The sequence below is a fragment of the Myripristis murdjan genome, chromosome 22, assembly GCF_902150065.1.
Source record: "Myripristis murdjan chromosome 22, fMyrMur1.1, whole genome shotgun sequence".
NCBI lineage: Eukaryota > Metazoa > Chordata > Actinopteri > Holocentriformes > Holocentridae > Myripristis > Myripristis murdjan.
Window position 1 is genome coordinate 3,975,133 of NC_044001.1, and position 26,946 is coordinate 4,002,078.

The 26,946-nt window shown below is 41.2% G+C and overlaps 1 protein-coding gene across 1 annotated transcript in view; it reads left to right on the top strand.

Moving 5' to 3' along the window:
* Positions 1–26,946, top strand: part of syne2b (spectrin repeat containing, nuclear envelope 2b) — a 175,809-nt gene that overhangs the window by 85,652 nt on the left and 63,211 nt on the right. The window contains exons 78-94 of the mRNA XM_030044847.1: positions 578–709; positions 2,434–2,517; positions 3,039–3,137; positions 5,485–5,859; positions 7,908–8,102; positions 15,100–15,318; positions 16,522–16,629; positions 17,636–17,751; positions 18,428–18,533; positions 18,825–18,953; positions 19,331–19,483; positions 22,147–22,341; positions 23,635–23,739; positions 24,492–24,611; positions 25,529–25,729; positions 26,124–26,297; positions 26,462–26,593. Coding sequence (XP_029900707.1) covers positions 578–709; positions 2,434–2,517; positions 3,039–3,137; positions 5,485–5,859; positions 7,908–8,102; positions 15,100–15,318; positions 16,522–16,629; positions 17,636–17,751; positions 18,428–18,533; positions 18,825–18,953; positions 19,331–19,483; positions 22,147–22,341; positions 23,635–23,739; positions 24,492–24,611; positions 25,529–25,729; positions 26,124–26,297; positions 26,462–26,593 — 2,643 coding nt within the window. The remainder of the gene's footprint in view (positions 1–577; positions 710–2,433; positions 2,518–3,038; positions 3,138–5,484; positions 5,860–7,907; positions 8,103–15,099; positions 15,319–16,521; positions 16,630–17,635; positions 17,752–18,427; positions 18,534–18,824; positions 18,954–19,330; positions 19,484–22,146; positions 22,342–23,634; positions 23,740–24,491; positions 24,612–25,528; positions 25,730–26,123; positions 26,298–26,461; positions 26,594–26,946) is intronic.

Genomic DNA, 26,946 nt, shown 5'->3' on the forward strand with positions numbered 1-26,946 from the left:
ATACGATACGATACGATACGATGCGATGCGATACGATATTTCATTGTTCCCTGGGCCAAATTTGTTCCTGGGTCACTGCTTTTTTACATGTATGTCAAGCAGTTTTCATGTTGCCTTTCGTTATGGATGGATTCAATATTTTTAGCCAGCTTTGTTATGGCTTTTTATTTTTAGCCATTAGCTGATCCTGTTGGCTATCATTTAACTAACTGCCAGCTCAGGCGATTAGACGCCACTGTTTTTCTTTGAGGACTGCGCCCTCTTGTCGGTACATGACATGTGTGTATCTGCCACTCCAACCACAGAGATAATGCCCCATGCATCCATATCAAGGAAATCCTACCAACTTGTGTCAATAAATCCAAACTACGCCTTCAGAGCAGAAATGTTGTTTGAAGATTGTTTCAGGTTTTGATTCAGGAGACGGCAGCAAAATACTAACCAGAGTTTGGCAGTCATTTTTAACTTTGGTAGTGCAACAGTGTACAGACTTTGTTCACAGCCAAAAGTAAGCAGTGCAAGGATTAATAATCACTCGTGGCCAACAAATTCTGCTGTGTTCTGCACCATCTTAAAGGAGGCGAGCGTGGACCAGGGCCAGATCACCATCGCCCGTGTCACAGAGGACGTGCTGAAGAGATCTGGAGCCGCACTCATGACCGTGGGCTCACCGGAGCAGAGGCAGTCCTGGGCAGCCGACAGGACTCAGGTAAGGAAGCAGTGAAGCCGTGTGTCTGTCTGCACCTGTTGAAGCTCTGGTACACTGATCCAACAGACAAAAACATCTCAACCTCCCAAACATTATCTTAGAAATAATTCAGGACAAAACATCAATGAGCCATAAGAAAAATGGAGTTGTGAGGCAGGAGACAGTTTCTCTCAGATTTAGGTCCTTGATGTTGTTGGGCACCTGTTGGCTCAGAAAACAGTAAATATTATATATATTTGAATTATTTGTGCAGTATTTTCTTGATTTCTTACTTGTATTGGATGTCATTATCAAGGTTTTTGTTGCAGAATGTTGAAGTCTGGTTAAAATGGTTTTGTTTTTGTTTAAAACAAATGTCTTACTCGATGAATGACCTCTAACACCCGCTGTGTTAACTCGGCCTCGTAGCTTTACCCACATAGCTTTCCTGCACTTTCCCAAATGTAAACCCTGTTTTTAATTATAGCAATGCATGACCCTCATAACATTTTTCGCACTGCTGTACCCTTGATCGAAAAAAAACAAAAAACAATCTAATATCTGAAATGAGAAAAAAACAGTGAAAGTTACACATATCTACCTAATTGAGACACTCCAGTTTATTGATCTGTTTAACAATATGATTTGGTATCATACACACCCAATAATACCAGGAGAGCATAAATATAATCCTGTGCTCTTTTACATAATCAGTGAAAACATAAAATCAGTTGAAATATCGATTTTTTTTTGTCTTTTGTAATACAATATCTTCTTGTCTAAAATAAAATTAATGCAATCCTCAATCCTCTGCATGCTACTAATGATTGAAACTGATCATGTCTTTGTCTTTGAGTGTGTGTTCATTTCATACATTTCATCAAAAGTGCAGGTACCGGGACAGTGAGTTAAAGTCTGTCCGTTTGACGTGACAAACTGAGCTTCACGCTAAGCGATGTGAAGGCTGTAGTTGACTTTTTGCGCCGCGAGTTTGCGGCTCAGTGTCCCGCCTGCACTTTTGGCTGCACCTCTGTGACCCTGCACATGAGCGTGTTTCCGTGACCGCAGCAGGAGCATCTGGGTGTGCTCCGGGCTGAAGGAGCCAGAGAGGAGAGAGGCAGGGAGGAGAAAAGAGAGGAGGAGGGAGGTGGAGCAGGTATTCTCTGGTGGCTCTGGGATGCCTTCGTGGGCGATGCTCCAGAGGTAAAGAAGAACAAAACCTGCCGCCGAAATTTTACCCGTTCACTCTCATTCTCTCACCTCATTTTCTCATGAAATGGCGTGTCTGGAAGAGTAGATAATTCAAAGAACGGTGTCGACACCATCTGAATCATCCTGATGCAGTCTGTCCACATTGCTTGCCTTTAACCTGGGTCACTCTGCTTCTGTTGGCACTGAATCCCTCCATCTTCGCCTCCTCACCATCTTCTTCATCCTCCTCATCATCATCCGGGCCAGCACCTGCTCCTTCCACAGTTTCCTTTTCTCTTTTTTTTCATAAATCTGCTATTTGAATGTCCTTTTCTACTCCTGGCCATTTCTGTGCACATCTGAGTCAGTATTTTGTTTTTCCTCTAGAGGGCAACAGAGAACAATCTTTGTGGTTCATCTGGCAGTAGATTAATTTATCATTTTAAGGGCTCAACAATAGTCAGTATTGTCTCTTTCAGCAATTTTCCTCATTCTCACGTGTTTGTTAATATGATTGTTATTGTCGTGATTGTCATTTTTGTTGCTGTTGTCAGGGAGCGGTGGTTGCTGGCACAGAGGAGGCTGTCAGAGAGCAAAGTGCTGAACAGCCTGACCGCCAAACTGGAGAGGAGAGAGAGGTAACCAAACAACCACACACTGTAAAAGTAACTATTGGCTCTTATTGAAACTGAAATCCACCAGGATTTGAGTACGTTTTTCCAAATTAAATCTCGCTTTAATACTTTTGGCTGTTTGTGATGTTGGCGCTGCAGGAATTTGAGCTTATTGTAGTGCTGCAATCACTGCAGTTATTGCATAAGAGTGTGAGCTAAACCTGTAACAAAAAAAAAAAAAGCCTTTTCTGTTATCCATGCCAACATCCAAAGTTCTCGTCACCTTTCGCCGTCTCTTTTATTTACAGTGAGCAACAGGAAAAGCCGGTGCATCTGGATTGTGGTTTTAATTTGAGCCAACAAATTTGTTTTTATAGCATCTTAGTTTCTAAACGTAGTAGAGTAACATAACAAATTGATGTCCATAACATTAGATAATGTTAAGTCTGTAACTGACTGTATGTGTGACCCAGTCATGTGGTGGTCAGTGTAGTTAATCAGAATAATACCGTACTGATATTCTAACCCTGCTCATGTTCCTTCAGGATGTTGAGGGCGTCTCTGTCACCACGGGAGCGAGTTCGTCCGAAGCTTTATCAAAACCCCTGGGCACAGTCAGAACTCAGGCCCTGCCCGAGAGCATGGTAAACACATCCTCGTCCGTGCAGCTCTCCAAATCCGACTCCGACTCGTCTCAGCAGAAATGTGTAGTCTCATAGGTCTAGAACCTCTGCACCTACATCTAGAACCTCTCGCTTCCTCTCAAGCTAGCCCTAAGTCCTCCCAACTTCTATAGACAAGTGTCAGAACTCTCTCATTTCTTCTTGAGTGCATTTAAAGGCTTTCATTTCTTTTAGAACCATGCTTGGAACTCGAAATTTTCTTCTAGAATGACCCTTAGACTTCCCTGCTTCCTCTAGACTGAACCCTAGACCTCTGATTTCTTCTAGAGCCAAGCTTAGTACTCTCACCTTCTTGTAGAACCAAGCCTCGATTTCACTGCTTCTTCAACGAATCAACCTAAGACCCTTTATTTTTTTCCCACAACTTCCAATTTCTTCTCCATCCCACCCAAGAAGTCCCATGTTCCTCTAGAACCAACCGTAGAACTCTGAGCAAAGAGCTTCTGCATCCTCTGCAGCCATCCCCAGAACATCCCGGCTTCTTGTAAAACCGACCTTAGAGCTCTCAGCCTTTCTCTAGAGCCAAACGTAGAAAACTTCCGCTTCTTCCGCAACCAGTGCTAGTACTCTCACTTCCCCTAGAACCGAATCTAGAACGTCCAGCGTCTCCTACGGCTAGGCCAAGAACCTCTCCCTGTCTCTCTGTCTACTGTCAGTGCATTTACATGGCAAGAAGAATTCCAGGTGTTTTATTAGCCTCCGCAGTTGGATTCTCAGCGCTGTGGAACATTTTGTTTACATGAGAAATTTGGATTCCAGTAGGTTTAACCAGTGTTTTAAGCTGCATTATGAAAAGTATACTGAGAGGGCTTAAACTATAATCATATAAACAATATAAACAAGACATACAATGTGTGGCAGAGTGTGTGGCACAGCAACTTTTTCTAGGTTTTTACTTGACTTGTTTACATGAAGGACTACTGGGCTCACCAGCTCTCCGTGAGCAATTCTGCCGATTCAGCGGCGCTCGCTCGCCGCTGTGGCACGTTACGTGGTTTACAGCTGTTAGCCAGAGATGACAGAGCACATTGTCTGCAACTACGTGTGAGATTATTTGACAGAGTGAGGTCTACAGTAACTCATTTTCACCAAAATAAAAAAGAGCAGACTGATGGTATCCAGCATGTGGGATGGCTGTTTTAACAGTCTGTAATATGGTTTTGCATGGACCTTAACTCTGATGGTTTAATATGATTTTATAAAAGGTACTTTCAGTTTACACATGTACTAATATTGAAATAAATTTTGTGAACCATGTTTTATAATGTATTATACTGAGATTCTGAAAGAGGATGCTGTTTTAAAATAGGAATTGCATACACTAATATATTAAAAAAAGAAGTTTTTTGACTGTTGACTTTTCATTTACTATCTGAGCTTATTTGCAAATGTGGTGGTTACCTGTTTAAATATACCCTTATATTCTTGCTTACAGTATGCAACTGCTTTTTGTATTTCTACTCTCTGAACAAAATGATACTTTGCAGAATATGCTGTTGAGAGAATCGATTGATTAATTGGGTAATTACACTGATGAATTACTCTGTCTCTGCCTGGCAGCAGGACAGAGTGGGAAGGAATTACCCTTTTGCTTTGAATCAGCATATTCCTATCCACACTGTAGACCACAGCTTTTATACTGTAGAAAATTACCTCTCCTAATTTAGTTGGCCATGAAAATGCACTGATTTGACATTAATAGACATTAACACGGCGCTGCTGGCAGGTGAAAACCTCATGACTCCAGTTTTAGTGATTACTTGAACATTAATTGATAGAGATTATATCAAACCCTTTGAGGATGAAAGAAATTGCATGACCCTTGCACTTTTGCAACAAATTCAAGGCAAATTTTGTTATTTAAAAAAAAAAAAAAATTCATGGGTCCCTGACTAAAAGTATGCAACAGCACCTGAGAAGCTGTGGGGATTTGTGGAGATCCAAGGTTTTCACCCAAAAGCAGCGATAATAAAATATTTTACATGTTTGCATGTTCTGTTCTGTAGGTTGTTCCATTTTTTGTCTTTTCCATTTTTGTCTTCATACTGCGGCCAAAACGACAACCAGCAATACAAATAAATCCACAACAATGATCTACTCCTCCGTCTCTCTTTTTCTGTGTCAGGAGCTCATGAAGGGACAGAGGGGGCTTGCATGGAGGGGGGATGACAGCCACCCAGAGGGGCTGAAGACACACACGGCACACACACACGACACACACACACCTGGTAGAGACTCACACACACCTAGCGAGCTCAGAGTAGACGATGCACCTGTTGCCAGAGATTTTCGGCCTGTAACCCCGGAGAGCGGTGAGGCGGACAGCGGCGTTTGGTCAGTGGAGGCGTTTCAAGGCTCGGTTCCTCCACGGCCTCCATCGTCCACCTCGGGGAAGGTTCTGGTCGAGAACCGGGAAAGATCTGCAGAGGCTCAGGTTGCACCCAGCATAGGAACACCCCAGCCCCTAGAAACGGCACCCACCGGGTCCGCTGCGTCACTTTTAGCCAAAACACAGGCACACACACCCTCTGAGCTGAGTGAATCATCACCGGTGCAAGCGAGGGCCTCGGCCTTAGATCCCCCAGCCTCCCCCAGCCTCACACACAGCACCCACCAGAGCACACTCAGACCCCAGCATCAAGAGGACAGGGTGGTCCTGCCTATGGGTCCTGCACAAGGCCTGGTAAGCGATGTCACACCTCCCGTCCCGGTCCCGGCATGACACACACTCAAACCGATCACACACTCACAGCACAGTCCTCCTAACCCTCTCTAACCATGCAAGTTAGTGGATGCAGAGACGGGATCTGGTTGCACACAAACCCTCACCGGTGGATTGAGTTTTCATCGCTGTTGGTCACTTAGAAGATGTCCTGCTGTTTGGTTGATTAATTTAATGTTTGACCCATTGCACAGTTGCACATCAAACTTTGGGTTTACACACTTCCACGCCTGGAGAATGATTAATGATTTAATGATTTAATGGTTACTTTTGAAGTTTGTGCGTTTACATTCTGTATTCACTCAAAAAAAATCTCTAAACAAGTCATTTAGTCTCATATTCAGTCTTAAAATTGTGCTTTTCTTCAAACATCGTAGAAAAAAAAATAAAAATCTGCCAGTCGGATGAGATAATCCCACTTGTTTCTGATGCTAATTAATGTGTTTCCACAATTTTCTTGAATTAAGTGTCATTTTGTCGATCTCAGTGGTCTGATCTGCCCCATTCTGCCTTGTTTCAAAATTTTTATACTTGTTTATACCTTTTGAAACAAGTGCAATTGCATTAGAAAAATGTGATTATCTCATACCCATGGATTTTTTTTTTTTTTAATTAAGAAAAACTGGATTGTAACACTGAATGTGTGACTAAACCACTTGTTAAAATGGAGATTTTTTTTTGCAGTGTATATTATATTCACATCAGACTTGCTGAAAGCCAAGTCTTGTGAATGATTCGAGTGGTTAATGATTACATTTCTGTTTACTTTTTTTTTTTTTTTTTTTTGCATTTACATTTACATTGCATTCACACTGAACTTCCTCACACCCGAGCCTGGTGAATGACGTCATGCCCTCGGTAATCCCGTCGGAGTGATTAATCTTTACATCCAGACTGGGGTTTGTTGACTCATGGTGTTCACTTCCTATTGAGGTCTGATCAGATCCTCAGTCGTTCCTTTGCACCGTGTGTGGAGCGCTCAGCCGTGAGAGGAAACCGCCTATTGTGACTGTGTGAGTCTTTTGAATTTAAGGACAAATGTACATTCTGGGCGTTAGCAGTGTAAACTTGAAGCACAGAGTCAGAGTCAGTCCATTCAAAAGATGGGAAGAAGGGAAATTTGAATGAATGAAAGTCAGAGGGGAGAGCAGTAAATCCTGTACACACAGACAAGAGAATGCATTTACTGTGTAGCTTCATGTTCAGTGCTAAAGTCTTGTTTTATTTCTTACAAGGTAAAATCCAGAAATAAGTGAAACTGCACTGGAAACAGGTGGGATTATCTCATCCTGCAGGCAGATTTTTTTTTTTTAGCTTGTTTGAAGGAAAAGCAAGTTTTAAACACCGAGCATGTGACTAAATGTTGAGATGGAGGTTTTTTTTTTTTGTTTTTTTTTTGCAGCCTACAATAAAAAGGCTGACTGCATAGCAAGTCTACCAAGCACATTAGCAAGTTAAGAAGAAACTGGGGAAGTGTGGTGTGTTTGCTGCTTACTCAGCTGACTGAGGCGGTAACCCAGCCCTCTTGTCTCAGCTCCACCCCTGCAGCCTGAGGCCTCTCTCTCTCTCTCTCTCCCACACCCACACACACACACACACACACACACACACACACACTGTGACAATGAGTCCCTGTCACTGGAGCCTGCCACCGCTCCAGGAAGTGGCTTCTAACACAGGTGGGTGGAGCAGTATGGGAGAAAGAAAGAAAGAAAGACAGAAAGACAGAAAGAAAGAGACAGAGAGAAAGAAGAGAGAGACAAGGGGAAAGAGAGAGAGTGAGAGAGATAATCAGGGTGGAGAAAGAGGGAGAGGAAGAGGTTTGTGAGAAGGAATAGGAGGTTTCAGTGTGAGAAGTAGATTTGCAGGTCATCATTAGTGGGTCAGCTCAGCAGTCTGCCTGCAGTTTGCACAGGAGCCAGGTCGGCTTACACCCAGCCGAGGGCCCACCCCCCCTCCTCCCTCTCTGTGTGGGAGGCTCACCCGGCCCTGCTGTGTTTGTGTCCCAGGCCCCGGGGGAGCGTCACTCGGCGGCGGGGTCGGCGTCCGGGCCCGGCCTCGGTGAGGGTGTCCTCCATGTCTTCCTGGAGAGGGCCAGTCAGCTGGAGCGTTGGCTGCAGGAAGCGCAGGGCAGCCTGGGAGCCGCGGCTGCAGGTTCAGCCAGCATGCAGGACAGCGTGGAGCAGCAGCTTCTCACCTGCCAGGTAAGCGCCGGCAGCCCAGCCCAGCCCAGCCCGCCACGTCTGTGCCGTCTGAGGAGACCGTGCCAACTTCAAGATAGAAAAACAAAGATATGAAACTGGTTTGATTCATCCTGCAGTTCATCAGGAACGCTTTTACATGTTTTGAATACTTGGTGTCAGAGATACGACGGCATGTCAGGGCCGCTGCAGGGAGAAAATAATGACAGAGCCGGGGAGGAGGGGTAAAACTCCAGGAAAAAAAACTTGGATAATCTCTGAGATTAAAGTTGTTACAAGAAAAAAACTCACAAATTTATTAAAAAAAAACAAAAAAAAACTCCAATGTTCTGTAATTATAATGTCACAAATGTTCAAGAAAAAAACTCAAAAATTCTGAAAAAACTCTAAAGTTCTGAGTATAAAGTCACAAATTTACAAAAAAAAAAAAAAAAAAAAAAAAAACTTGGAAAAATGCTTTTTCCTATATTCTTTCTTATACTTCTTATACTTAGAATTTTCAAGTTTTTTTCACATAAATTTATGAGCTTTTTCTTGTAAATGTACCTCCTTAATCCCAGAGAATATCCATGCGTTTTCACATGAATTAGCACTTTAACCTTGAAAATTCTGAGTTTTTTTCTCAGAATATAAACCAACTTGGCCAACTGTAGCCCTTATTTTCTATTAAACATGAATCAGCATCAAACCACAAGGACTTAATGCAATATCAGAAGAAATATTGATGACAGAAACAGGTTACTCACACCTCTAAAATGTCCCAAAGACTTTTTTTGTTTTGTAACTTGGTACCATATCGAGCTCATTTGAAAGACGCCTCCATCCTGTCAACACTGTTTGATTGACAAATGATTTCTGGGAATTGCGGTGCAAGTTTTTCAGCAATGCAAAATTACGGTTTTCCTCACAGGTCTTGGAGGTCACTCTGCCTTTATGACCATTTTCATTCAGAAAAATGTCAAGATGAGTGACTTGATTTTCCCAGCGGTGACACTCATCGAGCTGCAGCGTAGGAGGAGGATGATGGTGCATCGCCACGTCACATGACCGTCAACCGATGAGGCAAACTGGTTTCAGATCAGAATATCTTGGCTGAGATCATTTGCTCATACTTCCCCTGCGTCTGTAAAGAGCCGCTGAGCATCTGAGGTCACTGCTCAGGTCACATGACCATAACAGCTCATAAGCAGCTATTTGAGGTTGCACAATGTAGATTCAAGAAGAAAAAGAAAATGACTCATGGGAAATTGAATTCCAAATCCTCACCGCTTTGACAGGAAGGGTTGTCGCAGATTGCATTAATTCTCATAAAAAGGAACATTTTAGAATATGAGGCTGGAGCTTGTGTTTGTGCAACATGTGCACACTGCAAAAAATATCAAGGCAGTCCAACTTAAAAACTTAAGTTTCCCTGCCGCCTTAAGATCAGCAGTAAAACCCACTTAAGAGTAGAATTTATCTCAATTTACAAACTCAAGTTGAAGATGTTGACACAGCTGCTCAGACTCCATTCTGTCAGTGCAATATTACAAATTGTAAAAGTGAAGCAGCTAATGATTATTTAACTCACCTTCACCCTGATGTCAAAGAAAGGAAGATTTCACGTCGCTCATAAGAAAAAGTTCATGCTTTGAATCCGAATCCATATTTGCCAAGTCGTCAATAATGACTTTCTGATGGAGAAATTACCCTTCTAATATTTTTCTAAAAGTCTGACTTTCAATGACTCATGTAATATTTTCACAATCTGGGTTTGATTGTGAAGAATGACACTGCTTTGACTGTCTTCAGTGTCCCGGCTTTTATTTTGAAGCAGCTTTAAACCCTGATATTATACAGCCAAATGCACAGACAACAAGAGAACAGACAATAAGAGTCACAAATAATATAAAAGCATCCTCAAACTTCATAACTCCACACAAAGAGCACACGATAAACAACAACACACGCACACTAAAGCACTAAACAGGGAACATGAGCCAAAAAAAATGAACTCTGATGAAACTCCATTCCACCACTTCCACTTCCAAGAGCGAGTTGAACAAACATTGAAAATTCTCACACATTCAAGACAACGAATGATTTTAAATTCAAAATCAGAAAACGTAAACAGCTGAGTTTGATATTCAACAGAAAGCACGGTACATAAAGTTAAAGATAACAAACTGAAGAGGGCTGTTATTATTTTTTCTGCAGTGTGTGTGTGTGTGTGTGTTGGGTTATTATGCACCCTGCTTCCTCCTGCAGCTGTTTGCTTTCTTTCTTTTTTTTTTTTTTTTATGGAACTGAATTATAATTCGATGAGCTCTTCCTGCCGCCGCTCTGTTTGCTTCTGCTATCTGAGCGGAGCTGCAGCACAGACAGGCCCACAGTGTCTGCTCTCACCACTGCAAACAGCATCAACACCAACATGCATGTTTACGGCCCGTCAGTCTGAGCGCGGCACAAACCCGGCCGGGGCGAAAACTCGTATCTCCAGTTTGGGTGATTTACATGTTTTGAATGAAGTTGAAATTTTACCTGCTGCCTCATGAGCTCAGAAAAAAAAAAAAAAAAAAAAACAGCTCAACGTGCCGACATTTACCTGTGCACCCTGCAGTTTGGTGGCTTTTTGATGAACGTCTACTCTACTTATTATTGTTGTTTTAAAGGCAGGACTTTTACTCAGGTATGTTTTGGTTGAGTTATTGCACCTATCAGTGCATTTTTTTTGCATCTGTGCAGTGTTGCATTAGAAACAGGTCGATGATAAATCAAATCTGCTAAAGCTTGTGAGGGAAAAATGAAGCAACATTAAAATGAACATTGGGTTTTGATTGATTCACCTCAGTAAGATTAGGCAAAAACCTAATTTATCTCCAATATTATCAGTTTGCTTGTTGATAGCTACTAGCAGAAGAAGCATCAATGTAGTAACAACACAGAAAAACAAGAATGGACTTAATTTATTCTGATCAGAGTTTGAATACTGACACAAATTGAGCAAAATGTGCACTATAAGATGTGTAGTGACCTGTCTTTTTTGCATTGTCTGGTCACATTTATTACAGTACCAAATTACAGTCACTTTTAATTTAAATGACATATTTTCTGACTATTATTGAAGTCAATTTTTGAAATTGTAACAACAGGAAGCTTTTAATTAACCTGAGAGGCGAGGGTCAGAGCCGCCCCAACACCAGGTGTGACAAATCCTCTGCTTTCTTTCCGCCATAAACTGATGCAGTCAGAGTTTCACTTTTGTCTTTGGTTTGTTGCTTGCAGATCAGACTCGGTGATCAGAGTTCATTATCTGGTGTTTGCTCGGGTTTTTATTGCTGCTGCAACCTTGACTTCTCATTGTGTATCAAAGACTGCAGTAAAATAAAAAAAAAAAATGGCTGTGGAATTCATGATGAGGAAAGTGAATGAATGACAGACTCACTGCTTGTAACAGTTAGGCTACCCCTGAGCTGCCTTTGAGCAAGGCATTCAAAGGCCCCATTGTGCAAGTGTGTGTGAGACAGGACAATTAAAAACCACAGGTAATTTGTTTCATCACACTTGTTATCATGCAAACCAACGCTTTAGCAAAAAAATTGAGCAGAATTTAACTGGGAAGCACATCGACCTGGAGGGAAGGAGGGAGTGAGGGAGGGAGGAGTTAAGGGAACAGCCGCTGTTCTGCTGCCAGTGTTTGAGCTGAGGGCGCAGCGGCTGCAGAGGCAAAGACCAACATCATCAGAAATCTACTGGTCAAGTGTCATAAATTTAATCTCTGCCAGATTACTGTCAATAATATAAAACAAAAATAATAATAAACTTTTTTCATAAGGTCCTTCCCAACAAGACGCAAGCACAGAATAAAATCACGCTAAAAATAAAAGTAAAAAAGTAAGGCCTGCTGGTCGTTTTTGTTGACTGAAATTTAAAAAAAAAATTACAAAATGCAAAAAATAAAAATGGCTCCTAACTGAAACTGCACTGTGTGCTTACAAAAATAACTAAAATAAACTAAAATTATGCAGAAAATGTCTTAAGTTTTTGTCTTTGTCACTTTATTTACAGTATACATTCACAATATTTTTTCTGACCTTTTTGAATCTCACCCCTGACAAAGAAACATATTACATAAATGCTAAAACTAACACTGACACTAAGAAAAACTAAACTAAAACTAAGCATTTTCAAAAAAATAAAAACTAACCCACTTTAAAAATGAATTAAAACTAAACTGAAGTTGAAAACAAAATAAAATAGAAGCCAATGAACATACAAAACTATAACAACCCTGTAGTGATTACACTGGGATTACAATGAATGAATGAATGAATGAATGAATGCACACCAAAACATGTCAATTTCACCCTGCAGCCCCTCCTGTAGATTTACAGTAAACACATTTCAGTGGAAACACATGCTGCAGCTGGCGTGTACCTTTCGCAATAAAAGCCCCTTTTAAAGCCTCAGTCAGTGAAAATCCCAAACTAAAAGCCTTTTGTGTGTGAAGCTGCAGGACACTGAGTCTAAACAGTCCTCACCTGGCTCATTCCTTGATAATTAACACTTTAAGATGAAAAAGAAAGAAAAAAGAAAAGAACAGAAAACTTAGGAGGTGTGGATTCTGCAGAGGATTAAGTCAGCTTCCATGTTGACCACAGTTACACTGAAAAAAAAAAAATCCTCTGAAATTTACAGTAAAATACTGGCCGCTGTACGCTGCTTTGAAAACCTGTTAACAATAAGTATCTTTCAAAATAGCAGTTGTAATATAAACCTAAATAAAAACCTAAATAAAAAATATATTACGGCATATATTTAGAGTTTAAGGTATGATTTTGCTGACTGGTGAGAGGTTTTATACTGTAAATTTAAACATAGACACAAGCAAAATTAAACAGAATAACACTGTTAATTTTAGAGTAATTACATGCTTTTGAAATAATGGTACTTTCCCTTTCATTTTTTACCCAAAATGTTTATTTTCACAATAAAATCCTGTGTTTTATGACAATAAAAGTTAAAGTGATGCACTGTTTCCTGTTTTAGAGTAGTTTAATGCACCTGCCACGGTGATGTACTAGTTTTAATGTTGCTCTTTGGCAGTTTTTGGCTGTAATTTCTACAAACTTTTTTTTTTTTTTTACAGTGTACATAGCCTCTGTTTTATCAGAGATGGCGGACAGTGATTGGCTGATATCTATTTAATAAAAGGAGATGAGACATGCAAACTTAGTGGTAAACCTTTTACGGTTAGGAAGTTTAGATACGGGCTGAGTTAATCTGAGGTGTACAGGCCCATCATCATCATCATCATCACCATCACCATCATTATGTCATCAGTCAGTCCTGTCCCGCCCAGGATCCACTCTCCGTGACCTCAGGGGTGTAACCCGACCCCGCCATGAAAGTTTCAGAGGTTAAACGCGTCCCGGTGGCACGGCGGATTTGAATGGAGGCTTTGTGGGCAAACGGGCGCAGCGTCTGATGGGATCTCACCTCCATTCAAGGAAACGACCTGAATGAACCTGTGCTGCTTTTGTTTTGTTTTTGTTTTTTTTTTGTTTTTTTTTTTATTTTAACTCGCTGTTCCAGTGAACTGTACTTACAGCGCTTTTCACACGAGAGTGCCACAACGCACCAGAGAGAACAACAAAGAGAGAGAGCAACAAAACGGGTCAAAGTACCAGCAAATACTGTGCTGTGCTGTCATATCCTCAAATCAATCAAAAATATGGGCAAAATGCAGAACGCACAATGGAACAAACCGGACTAAATTGTGTTTATAAGCTTCAGTCTAAAATGGGTCTCAAAATCAGAAAGGTCACTTTGTTCCTCTAGTCCAGTAGAAGCACAAGGAGTTGTTTTTTTGGTGCACGTGAACAACCTAAAGTGACATTTTCTGATATTTTTTAAATGACTTTGTCTATCTTTAGCTAAAGGGTGAAGCGCCAAAGAGTCAGAGAGTTTGGTTTGAATTATTTGAAAGTCAAAAAAGCCTATGGAGAAGGCCTTTGACCTACTGATTCTAGATGTCCCATTTCTGACCTGCATGACTGAACAACTTCATCATCGCTCTGGTTTGGACCAGGCAGCCGGGAACCAGTTTCATGCCAAAAATGTCAACTTGTCAGTGTTTAATCCCAGATTTTTTTTTTTATGTCAGTGCAGAAAAGCCTCTGAAACGATTTTAGCCACACAGCTTTTTTTTTTGTCTTCTCTTTTTCTCAGGAGTCACACTATATATTTCCATGGACTGCTCAGAAAATGGTCGTGCTGCCACTTGTTTTTTTTTTTTTTTTTTTTTTTTTTGTCACTTAAAACAAGTTTGACTTCTCAGAAAATGGACTTTGACGTCTCACTTTTTTTTTTATCAGCCATGAGAAGAATACAGAATACAGCACACATTCAACACACAATCACTGTGGAATGAAAGTTGCTGTTTCGTTTTTGTGTTTTGTTGCATTTTTTTCCCCACTATCCTATTGTTTAATATTGTTTTTATATTGCTTTTTGTATTGCTTTTAAAGCATTTCTCTTTTTTTTGCACTATTTAATTGTTTTTTATATTTAACTTTTTTGCACTGTTTGCACCGTGGAGAAGGTCAGAGTGAAACTTTTTTTTTTGTTTTTTTTTTGGATTCTCTGTATGTCTGGCACATAACTGCAGACTTGACAAGAAAGCATCTTGAATCTTGAATCTTGAATTTTACCATATCTTTCTTCAACTCAAAACCAGTCTTACCAGCAAAAAAAAATAAAGTAGAATAAAAAAACTGACTGTACTATCCACTCAAACCCACGACTTGAAGTTTAAAAGCTCTTTACTGCACCTCACATGTACTCAGCCGGTGGGAAATTGTACATTACCTCCTTTAGGTGACTAATAATTCACTGTCCCAACACGCTGACGTCCTGGTCTGAGCTCCTGCCTGTTTGCATGTGTAAACTATTTGTGATGGACCTGTTGGTTTAGCTGTTTAGCATGTTACATGACGTGACGCTGGGGCTTTCTGTGCAGGAGATGTTCGAGGAGATAGAGCAGAAGGTGGCCAGCCTGTCGGCGCTCAGCCAGCAGCAGGACGTCCCGGGAACGGCGGCGGCGGCGGCGCAGCAGGAGGCGGCCGAGCTCCTCTCCTCCAGGCTGGAGCTCCTCAAGTCCAGCCTGGTCTCCTTCCAGCAGCTGCTGCAGGACAGACAGGGAGCAGAGAGGATGAGCTGCACACAGCCACAGGAGCAGGTACACACAAACATCCAGGAGAGAGTCACACACATCAACAGAACTACAGGCTAATTCACTTACTTGTACACAAAATACTGTATGTTAAAGTAGCTTTCTTAAAATTACTTTTTAAAATTTATTGCACTTATTCCACTGTCTTCTGTGACCATCCAGGCCGCCCGAAAACAAGCTGAAAGGTTTTGTGTGGAGTAGAGAAATGTGCTTTAATAGTTTCATTGTGATATGCTGAGACCCTTTCATTTATTAATTGAAAACAAGAAATAGAGACAAACATTATAGACAAAGAAATACAAGGTCACACAAGGTCGCAAGGTTTCTTTCCATCTGCCAACTTAGAAATCTGAAGTTTTAAAACATGCAGACGAGTTTCCAGCTGTTGACAGCGAAGCAGATAAGCTGCCTTATTTTAATCCCTGATAGTTAAAAAATAAAATTGCAAAAAAAAAATAATAATAATAAATAAATAATAATAATAATCTCAGGTTCTTTACCACCTTGAATTTAGTTTCCTGCCTGCAAATGGAAAAACTCAAACATCGTAAGGCAAACAGACAGCTGGACTATGTTTGTTTTAGAGTCACTAATCCACATCAGCTAGTAAATTTAGTTTCAAGGGGTTGAAACTTTAAAAACTTTACGCTGCCAGTCACACACACACTCAGCGAAGTGGCAGCATGTATTTTATAGCAGCTGCCACATGTCACTGATGTGTGTGTATGTGTTTGTGTATGTGTGTGTGACTGGCTGTGCAACATGCCTGAAAGTTTCATCCACTAGAGGGCAGCGCAGCAGAGGTTTTACACAAGTGTTGACTCACTCTTAAAGATTTTTACTATTACTTTACTTTTACTTTTACTATTTTACTTTACAATTTGTGCTTTGGAAATGGTTTGCAGCCAGTAATGCAAAATAAACACAGTTTGTGGTTAATGAAGCTGAAACAGGTTTGTGAAAACTGACTGCTGGGCAGGTTTGTAAGTGTATCTCAGAGATTACTTGGCCTGCTGCTCAGATTTTTGGCATCAAAACTCAGTTTCAGGGCCAAACTGTGTTGTTGCTTCTATGCAGGTATTCCTGTTTGTAGTTTGTGATGATGATGGTGACAGTGATGATGGTGACGATGGCAATAACCTTGTTTTTCCTTCCCGCCTTATCCTCTATCCTCTTATTGTGTCTACTCCTCTGAAATCCGTACCCCAGCGAGAGCGCCACCCGGAGGCCAAGCTGAAGCGCAGTGCCAGCGTCCAGGAGATGTTCTCCTCACCCAGAAACAAACTGCTGAGGCAGAGCAGCGTGCAGCAGCAGAAGGTACACGACTCTGACTCGGTTATGAAACTGTTTTTACATGGAAAAAATACTTGGAATTCAGTATTTCACTGACATTTTTACTCTTGTCAGGGTGGGAAACCCTCTGAAACAGCATTTAACACACATGAAAATGTGAAATGAGACCCCACATGACAGTGGATCAGCACTTTAGATGTAATTCAATTTTCATTTCAATTTTATTTATTTATATAGCCCAGAATCACAAATTACAAATTTGTCACAAAGGGCTTTACAGGAAATACAACATCCTCTGTGCTTAGACCCTCACATCAGATGAGGAACAACTCCCTAAAAAACCCCTTTAACAGAGAGGAAAATAGGAAGAAGCGACCTGCCTTCTCGACCCGCTACCTGCAAAACCTGCTAATATTGAAGATGAGTTGGGCTTTTTGTCAGGGGGGGAAACCCTCTGAAACAACATTTACATCAAAACTCTCCACTTACAATAGAATTAATGAGAGTTAGCAGCACTTCAGTTTACGAAAAAAAGCCATACTGAGAAATTAAATGAGAAAAGAAAGAAAACAAAAGACATTAATGTTCTTGTCAGGTTTACAGACTGCTTTTCTGTATCTGTATCAGGCCGAGTTGAAGTAATTAATGAAAACCCAGGACTGACCAGCAAACCGGTCTAACTTGTTCGGTGTTATGTTAATGCTTGTGTAATTCTTGAGGTGAGCGTTTCTCACGCCCCGGCCTCGTAACCCAAACCGCGCCGTCACCAGCCTGCCGCTCTGACCTGCAGGCCTGCAGTGTTCCTGCTGCAGCACAAACGAACCAGTCAGAAAACAGCGTGTTAAAGCCCACTTCATATTCAACATTACATCTAATGTGCTCACACACGGTCATGGTTGCGATGGTGGTGATGTGGGGCCTCATTTCACATTTTACGCACAAGAGGCTGACACAGAGCAAGATAAAAATCATAATCATGTTGTTAACTTGCTCGTGCATGTGTGGCTGATGGGTGTGTGTTGTGTTTCAGGAGCTGGAGCAGGAGCTGAGCGAGCAGCGAGGACTGACTCATGCCATCGCCAGGCAGGGCAGCAGGGCCCGACTGCACAGCCAGGACTCTGGGGACCAGGGCCTGCTGTCACCACGGTAACACTTCCTGCTTTGTTATAGCAACATTTAAATTTTTTTTTTTTTATTTTATTTTATTTGATGATTTTTACCTTTACTTTAATTTAATTTAATTTAATTTTTAGACCCATTATTATTATTATTATCATTATCATTAGTAATAATAATAATAATAATTAATAGTATAATAATAATAATAATAATAATAATAATAATCATCATTATTATTATGATTATTATTATCATTATCATTATTGTTATTATTATTTTTATTATTATTAATAATAATAATAATAATAATAATAATAATACTAACAAAGTCAATAATAATAATAATTATTATTATTATTACTTGTAGTATTATTATTGTTATTATTATTGGTTTCATATTTTAATTATTATTTTAATATTTTAATTTTTTTTTTTTTTTTTTTTTTTTTTTCTAATTAAACTTCCATTTTCCACTTGTTGGAAACTGGGGTGTACTGTATTGAGAATAGTCAAGGGAAAGACTATTCATTTCTTTTCATTCTCATATCTAACATTGTTAAATATATATTTCTAATTGCAAAAGTGAGTGACCGTGCACCGTCTCTAAGGCAGGAGTTATTAGGGGAATCTCAGTCAGAGCGCGGCACTTTTCCCACATGTGGAAGGGATTCGTTAACTGCAGATTAATTGCGTCCCCCTGCAGGCCGCCTCCTGCTGACGCCGAGGCGGAGTCTGCTCACAGGAAGTGGGATCACCTTCACGGTCGACTCCTGGCTTTGCAGGAGAGCTCGCTGCTGCCTCCCTCTGAGGTAAGACCTTCATCACGACATCTGGAGTGCTTCATTATCACTTTTATGACAAAAAAAAAAAAGAAAAAAAAAGTGAGGCTCTTAACACGCTTGGTTATCACCCTCTTTGAAAGTGTTGCACTTTTTTTTGTCTGTTTTGTGCGATTTGAACTCCTGCAGAGTTTGATGAGAGTCATGTGTGTCTCCTGGCTGTCTTGTCCTCTGTCTGCTTATCCTTCTATGTGAATACCTCTCTCTCTCTCTCTCTCTCTCTCTCTCTCTCTCTCTCTCTCTATCTCCGTCCCTCTGAAGGTGACAGACTCATCTCTGAGGAGGACTGATGGAACAGCAGGACGCAAGATTGGCACCCAAACCCTGAAAGAGCTTCAGACCTGCATCAGCCGTCTGAGGGAGCTGGGCAGCTCTGCTGCTGAGGTTCAGGTGAGGAGGCGCCATCAGCAGAGATGAGGTGGAGTGGTGACCTCTGGACGGTTGCTGGTTTGAATCCCAGATACCCCGAGTCACCTTCACCCCACCATCAATGGCTAAATCTAGGTGGCACTTGACTAAGACGCAGTGCCGGCTCTACCTATGGTGGCGCTCTAGACAAAATTACTCCCTTGCACCCTTCCAAGCCTAAGCTAGAGGTGTGTGTGTGTGTGTGTGTGTGTGTGTGTGTGTGTGTGTGTATGTGTGGTGCGGGGTGTTACAGTCTGACCACTTAAATCAGACTGATTGATTAGATCGAGTGCAATGTCAAAAGTTTATTTTATTACACCAGGTTTTATCAATAATTAGCTCATCTGATCCCCCTGCAGGACGTCCCGGTGGAGGGCGCCCATCACAGGCTGGATGAGGGTCTGTTTGATGTGCTGTGCGGGGCGTCCTTGTCTCTCTCCTCCCTCAACAACCTTCTGCGGTCTGCAGCCGGGACGCAGCACGAGGACGACACACAGCTGAGGCTGCTGCAGGTAACAGTCGCTCTAACACTGTGCACCCAAACTCAGTCTGGGATCTTGACCCTGCACCCCGACACTGGTGGGATAGTGGAGGAGGACCGGAGCAATGTGATGGAGGATGCTTACTGCATGCTTCTTAGATAAAGCATGCTATAACAATTTGAAGAGAACATTTCTCTGATTTCCTTCAATTTTGTCTCTCTTTTTTTTTTTTCTTTTTTGCAAGATATTATGTATTGTAGGGTTATTATTTAAGCCATTTGCCACCGGCAGATAAATGGAAATACTGTGTATTCCTATTTTTGCTGTCTTACCACCTCATACAGGATGGGTAATGAAAATAAACTTCATTCATTCAACACTCAACGCAATGCAACTATTTCCAGATGTGAGATTCCAAAAGAACAAGTTAAGAACAAATTAGGTCATGATGTAATTTCCGTTATCACTGCTGAGGGCGAGGAAGAATTCAAGACAGAGAGCAGAAAAAAAATAAGCAAACAAACTTTGCAATGCAGCCAATAGTAAGAATCAGAACTGGATTTATTCACCAAGTACAGTGGGAATACCAGGCTTAGCACTTTACAAAGTGATTAAACCATACAGGATTATAATTATATATTTTTTTTACTATCATAAAGAATGCATAATAAGTGCAAGATAAAAAGTAGGACTTCACTTTGCTATGTGGTGCAGACAAGGAAATACATTCAAATGGAAAGAACTGCTCCAGGGCAGCAGAGTAGCATTGTTATTTACAGAATTGACAGGTAGGGGCGCAACGATTAGTCGACGTATCCGACAAAAATCGATGTCAAAATTAGTTGGCGACAAACTGAATAGTCGAGTTGGTTATGTCATCGCGTGTGTTTGTCGTGCCGTGCGCGGGCTTGACGTGGTTTCCCGCAGTTCCTGAGGAGTGAGTCATCTTTGCGTCATTCCTATCTTTGCTGAGAATATGCGCGGCAAACTGCAGCAAAATGGCGACGGCGGCGGTTGATGCTATATCGCCGTGTCCCAAAACTTCAAAAGTCTGGAAGTATTTCACCTTAAACCCGGCAAAGATGAGGACTGGCCGTAAGATTTGTAAAGTGGGCCTTGTGTCTTACTGGAGTACGTCGGTCACACGGCAGTATTTGAAAAGAAGACAGTCGGACTCTCCAGGTAAAACAGTTAGCCTCTCAGCTAGCTAACGGCTGTTAGCCTCTTCCACCCGGGACTCGCCGCCGTCTCTGCCTCCGTGTTCGGCCTCCTTACAGCCGAGAAAACGGTTAGAAAAATGCGGTTGTGCGACTCAAGTCCACCTGTTCAGTTAACTCATGTAAAAATAAAACTGTTTATACAACCAGAGACATTAGCATAATGCCGGTTAAACCTCAACCTGTTTCTGATTAAGATTTGGGCAGTTAATCGAATTAGTTTACTGACCTTTAGCTACTAATTTTAATTGGACAAAAACTTGATACTGTTTTTTTTTTTTTTTTTTTTTTTTTTTAAATCTTGTACTTGTAGCTCAGCAGTTCAATAAAAAATAAAAATCTGAATGAAAAATTCATTCAGTGTCTCACCTGTACAGCCAAATGCAGTTCAGTGCAACAAATTCTGCCTTTTAAGTAAGTTTAAAATGTTCAGTTTTTGTTGTCATTGTGGAAAATGTGTCAGTTTACTTGTGTTTGTCACTGAGGTTGTAGTTTGCAGAGGTCTTGTACTGGACTACATTACACTGAGAGGTGTTTCTAATTTTTTATCCTCCGTATTTATATACAGTGAGGGGGGACAGAATAGTGGAAACAGCTGTCAGTAAACTGCAGTCCAGTCCAACAGCAGCACTAACTATGAGCTCAATGCCAAACATAGAAGTGAATGAACGCCTCTATTACTGTGAAAACAAGAAAAGATGAGCATTATAGGCAGCAGGAGAGGAAACTATGGCACAGCAGGTGGATTGGATTAGATTGTACAGGTGGACCTAATGAGGTGGCCACTTTGTTAGATGGCAATTGCTTAAAAAACTTCCAAGTAAATATAAAAGCCTGATAGCTAAATAGGAGCCATTTAGTAATTGTGTTATTAAATATCCAATTAGTTGACTAATGGTTTCAATAATCAATGACTTGTCAGCTATCAAAATAGTTCTTAGTTGCAGCCTTACTGACAAGTGATAACATTGATTCATTCATTTCTGCTTTCATAGAAAATTTCCTTGCCCTTTAGCCTGCATGTAGCAGATATTTTGGATTTGATTACACCTTCATTTTGATTTGTTTTTGTCTAAACTACAGTGGAAAGGATTTTTTTGGTTGCATATTTTGTATTTGGTTTGTTTCGGTGCACACTCTAATTACAAGTCAGTCAGGTTTCATAGAATCAGAAGTAGTTCATGTTTCGGTCGAGATTCGTCTCATTTTGTTAAGACAGGTTTTCAACCATGAGGAGCTGTTGGATATCAGATATCAGTGGTAATGTTCAGGGGTTTCCCGCCTCAGATTACATTCTCATTCATAACGAGCCACATTACAGCTCTGTTGGTAGAGCAGCGGTGTTGGCGCGCCACAACCTGGGGATTTGTCCTCTTGCACTCGCCAAAGTGTGAGTCAGAACTTCCTGGAGATGATATGCAACCAGCCCCGCAGTACAAAATGGATTTATTCATAACCTTTGCTGTTGCCTTTCAGAGTCTATCAGCAGAACTCGCTACCCTCGGTGATGAGCTGGTATCTCAGGGGTCAAAGGTCAGCAGAGTCCTGAGCTCGCAGTCAGCTCAGCAGTGTGTGGAGGAGCTGTGCAGACTCCTGCCTGCGCTCCAGGCTGGACTGACCAACAGACAGAAACATCTGGAGGACTTACTGGAGGAGACTGGAAAGCATCAGGTCAGTCCTTACTCTTCTTCTTCTTCCTCCTCTTCTTTTTCTTCTTCTTCTTCACTCTTATTTATGGTGGCCCTGAAGTTCAAAATAAATGCTAAACCTAGAAAACAAGACAGAAAAGCACAACATATTACAAAGTCAGAAAACACAAACAGAAAGGCAGACAAAAAGCACACAAATTAACACAAAGAATATGCATATTAAACTATACATATGATCATAATTTGGTAATTCTTCAGCCAAATTATCATTATAAACACTGCTGTCATTATGCTCTTCAGTGATTTTCACCTGCTTGTATCCCTTGTCTGTCACAATCTGATTTGTATAGCTGGTAATAAATATAACCTACTGTCTGAGAGTGTATAGTCTATTACATAAAGATCAAACAAGAGAACAGTTTTGTAATTTATTTTGCACTTCAGGGCTGCTGCACTTGCTTAGTGAAACAAGCTGAGCAGGTTCTCGAAGCGAACCAACAGCCGCTCAACACTGGACCAAGTGGGAAACAGCTTCCTTTTTCTCTCGGTCCAGTTGCATTTTTGGCTCAGACTGTGCCCTCAGTTTGAAAAAACAGCTTTTTTTTTTGCCAGGATCCTAAATACGACATGTCTCAAGCTGAGGGAAAAAAAATACATTTTATCCTGCTCTCTAAATGGCATTGCTAGGTTACCGGGCTCAGACGTCACTTTCTAATGGTGATGTGACTGGGTTTGTTGGGCTGAGTGACAGAGGGTCTGCAGGCCGGCCACAAGGCAGCTTCACAAGCAGGTTAATATTAAAGAGTGCAAGGAAGCTGCAGACAATACCTCTGTCATGACTGTGTAAGAGAAAAGTTCTTAATTTCATTCACATAGTTAATTTCTAGCTCAAATTGAGATTTTCTTCATTTTCAGCTGAGCCAAAATTCACAGATAGGAAGAAATAATGAACAGCATAAGATAATTTTGAAAAACTTTTTAGCACGTCTGGCTGTTCTCTAGAAAGTTGTTTCACAGCATAATGAGCATTTAATCAGCCAACTCACTTTTATAAATGATCAGTACATTATTGTTTAAGATCTGTGTGACTTTTCTTACTCCCTTGTGTTGTTTGGTGTCAAGTTTATTCAACTCTGTGTAAATGATAAACATTTGTCCTGATATAAGTGATTAAGCCAGAAGTACACCTGTATTTTTCTTTTTTTCCCCCAGAAATAACATTTTCCTGTTTGTCTGAATGACCTTTACCAAAGCGTTGCTCTGTGTATACAGACAGCAGTTTATTAAGAGCGCTGTTGTGTGTCTAACCCAACAGAGGCTCCTCACAGAGTTGCATGCAGCCTTAACCTCTAACAAGTCGGCCCTTCACCAAATAACTAACGAACCAAACAGGACCCAGAGCGCCGACGATCAACTCCAGGTACTGTTACCAAGGCGATGTGTAATTATCATGAATCTTTCCTACTGTAAATGCTTGAAACTCTCCAAACACTCTAATTAAGTGATGTTTTTATAATTAGGCTATCAGATAATAAACCAGAACACTTACCAATGTTGGATTAGATGACTTAAAAACCATCCCTACCATATTGAGCCTTAAGGAAAATTAATACACAAGCATCATCTTGCAAAAGGTGACAAAATTCAAATTTAAAATAGGGATGTCTGTATATTTATTTGTAGTTTGGTGTAGTTCAAAGTTAATTTTATCTACAATTTGAGTAGCGCCCATAGGAGATTATTTGATGGTGGATGGAAGAGCTCAATTATAAATTAAAGACAGGAGAATTGAGATGTGTGTGTGAATAGCGATTAAAGAGGCTGCCTTTCAACCTGATAAGCCAGATTCAAGTATTTATATTGGCAAACCATTCACCTTGCTGAAAAGCCAATGCGCTGAATACCACTCGACTCCAGAGGGCGCTGTTTTCAAGACTTCGTTCACCTCTGACCTCCCTGTGGAGCGAGGGAAAGACAGTTTTCCCTTAAACGGTCCATATTTGAACACAAAAGCAAGACAGTGTGAGATGTAAAAAGATATTAAAGAAAAAAAAAAAACTTCTTGAAACTCCTTAAACTGTAAATATCCAGTATGCTGTTAAAGTAAGTTGTAACACATTCACCTCACAGTGTCAAAGCATGTCATGGTGTGTTTGTGTGTTTGTGCTCCAGGCCATGCTGCAGCTCCAGGAGCCTCTGCAGCAGCAGGCCAGCCAGGTGAGCTGCCTGCTGGAGGAAGCCGAGCGACACGACCTGCCTGCCTCGCTCATCCACCAGGCTGCTCAGCTGCAGGTGCCCTCACTGATCTGTTTTGTACCTCAGCCAAACCAAATTTAGACAGCTATTAGTCTGAGGGGTGTGGTGGCGGGCAGAAGCCTTGCAAAGAAGAAAAACCTGAATAAACACACTCAGGGCAACCACTTTAATGCAAAAAGGAATCCAAAAATGCTATGCAGTGCAACCTGGAAAAGAGTGCATATGAAATTTAAAAATAGCTGTTGGAAGTGTATTCCCTAATAATTCCTGCTACATAAGAGATCACATGCATACTGAATCTTCAGATGCAGTGATTTGGGATTTTATTTTTATTTTCATTTTATTAAACCTTTATTTAACCAGGTAAGCAGCAGCAGCAACAGCAGTTTCAAAAGGTTTCAGAACATAATTATAAAACATATCTAATGTAATTGGCTCAGAAGGAATACAGTTACCAACTCCAATGGATTCGACTTCCCTTCACTTTTTTTTTTTTTTTTTTTTTTTTAAAGCCTTAAGTGAGATCCTCTCATGGTTCAGAATCTGAAAGCATTTTTGCCAAGTTTAGTGTGAACCTTAGGAACGGTCAGTAGTGGAGTCGGTTGAGCACGGGCCTTAAATACTGGTTATAATTATGGTTATAATATAACTGGAGATAATACCCACAGATATAAGTGGGGAGCAGACCAAGAATGGACTTAAAGATAAATGTGAGCCACTGCGTGAGTCTGTGTGAGGCCAGAGAAGGCCACTGAACTTTAGCAGAAAGGGTGTAAATCAGGGATGTCAAACTGGTTTAATTCCAACCGAAATGGACTAATCAGTGAAATTACCTGGTGGAGTTTTCGGTTAGAATGAAAACCCACAGCCTCTCGGCCCTCCATGGCACCAGTTTGACACCCTTGGTGTAATGGATTCATGCTGAAGCTGTTATTTCTCCCTGTGGTGTGCAGGGTGAGCTGGACGGCGTGCTGGGCAGTGTTCAGTCCCGCTGTGAGGAGCTGAGGAGCAGCGTGGAGCTGCAGCAGCTGTACGAGCAGCTGGTCTGCAGCCTGGAGGAGCTGGTCGCGCGGGGCCCTGAACGCCTCGCGCAGCAGCCGGGCGCAGAGCTGCAGAGCCGGGCTGAGCTGCAGCAGCAGCTCACGGCTCAGACGGTCAGTATGTGAAAGACCCACTTGTTCACTCTTTCTGATTATATGATTAGCATGGGGGATTATCATTATCATTTCTGGCATTGTTTTCTCAAATTTTAAGAAAAACAAGATTTGAAGGGTGCCTTGGTAGCTCACCTGGTTGAATGTGAGCCACATATCAAGGCTAAGAACTTACTGCAGCAGCCTGGGTTTGAATCTGGCCCAGTCCCTTTGCTGCATGTCATCTCCTCTCTCTACTGTAATTAATTAAATAATTAATTAAATAAAGCAGAAATACCAAAAGCAGTTTATCTTAAAAAAAAAACAAGATCTTAACACTGGATAAGAGATTAAATGACTTTGTAAGATGAACTGTTTTGCATTGTTAATCATCATTTATTGTTTCTGTGTTCAGAAGTTCTTCCGGTTCCTGGGCAGTCATCTGAGGAACTTGCAGTATTTGACCCAGAGAGTGCCAGACATCGCCCTCCAGAGGTGGGAGGGCGTAGTGTCAGGTCTCCAGGACAAGGTGGAGCAACTGCAACAGCAAAGCGTGGAGAAAGGCACCAGGATGAAGAGAACCTTACAGGTGATACAATGGTGTTAAGTTTGTTCTATGCATTTGCACTGTGAGTGTGAATTATAAGCACAGGAATAAAATCTGACATTAAGGAATACTGCAGAAAAATGTCATCATTGTTTTAACAACAGTAATCTCAGTTCTGCTTGTCACTGTTTTGTCCTCTGTCTCAGATGTGGACACAGTGGGAGGAGGACAGCACCTGGCTAGACACCTTGCTGACAGAAATGGAGACATCATTGCCCAAGATGCACCTGGGGGATGATTCTGAGGAGGCGATATCAGAGAAACTCTCTGTCTACCAGGTAATTTGTTTTAATACACATGTTCCTTCTACCCGGGAGGGAATAATTATTATTTACCAAAACACAGACGACCAGCAGATGTATTTTTCTGTTCTGCTCATTTAGAGACTGTTGGATACGCTATCTGTGCTGTTCTTTGTACACTGCACTCAAAACCTAATTGGCTCAGTAAATATGAGCCAATGGGTTGTTTTTATAGGGGTACATGATGTTCTGTGGCTTCAATGTGAGTTATTAGTCGAACGTCCAACCAGAATTCATTTTGGCTCCTATTTCCCATTTTTCTCTGTGTCTGGTTTATCTGAAACGCAGCTCATCCACCCCAAGATCAGAGGCTCATCTTCATTTTGCAG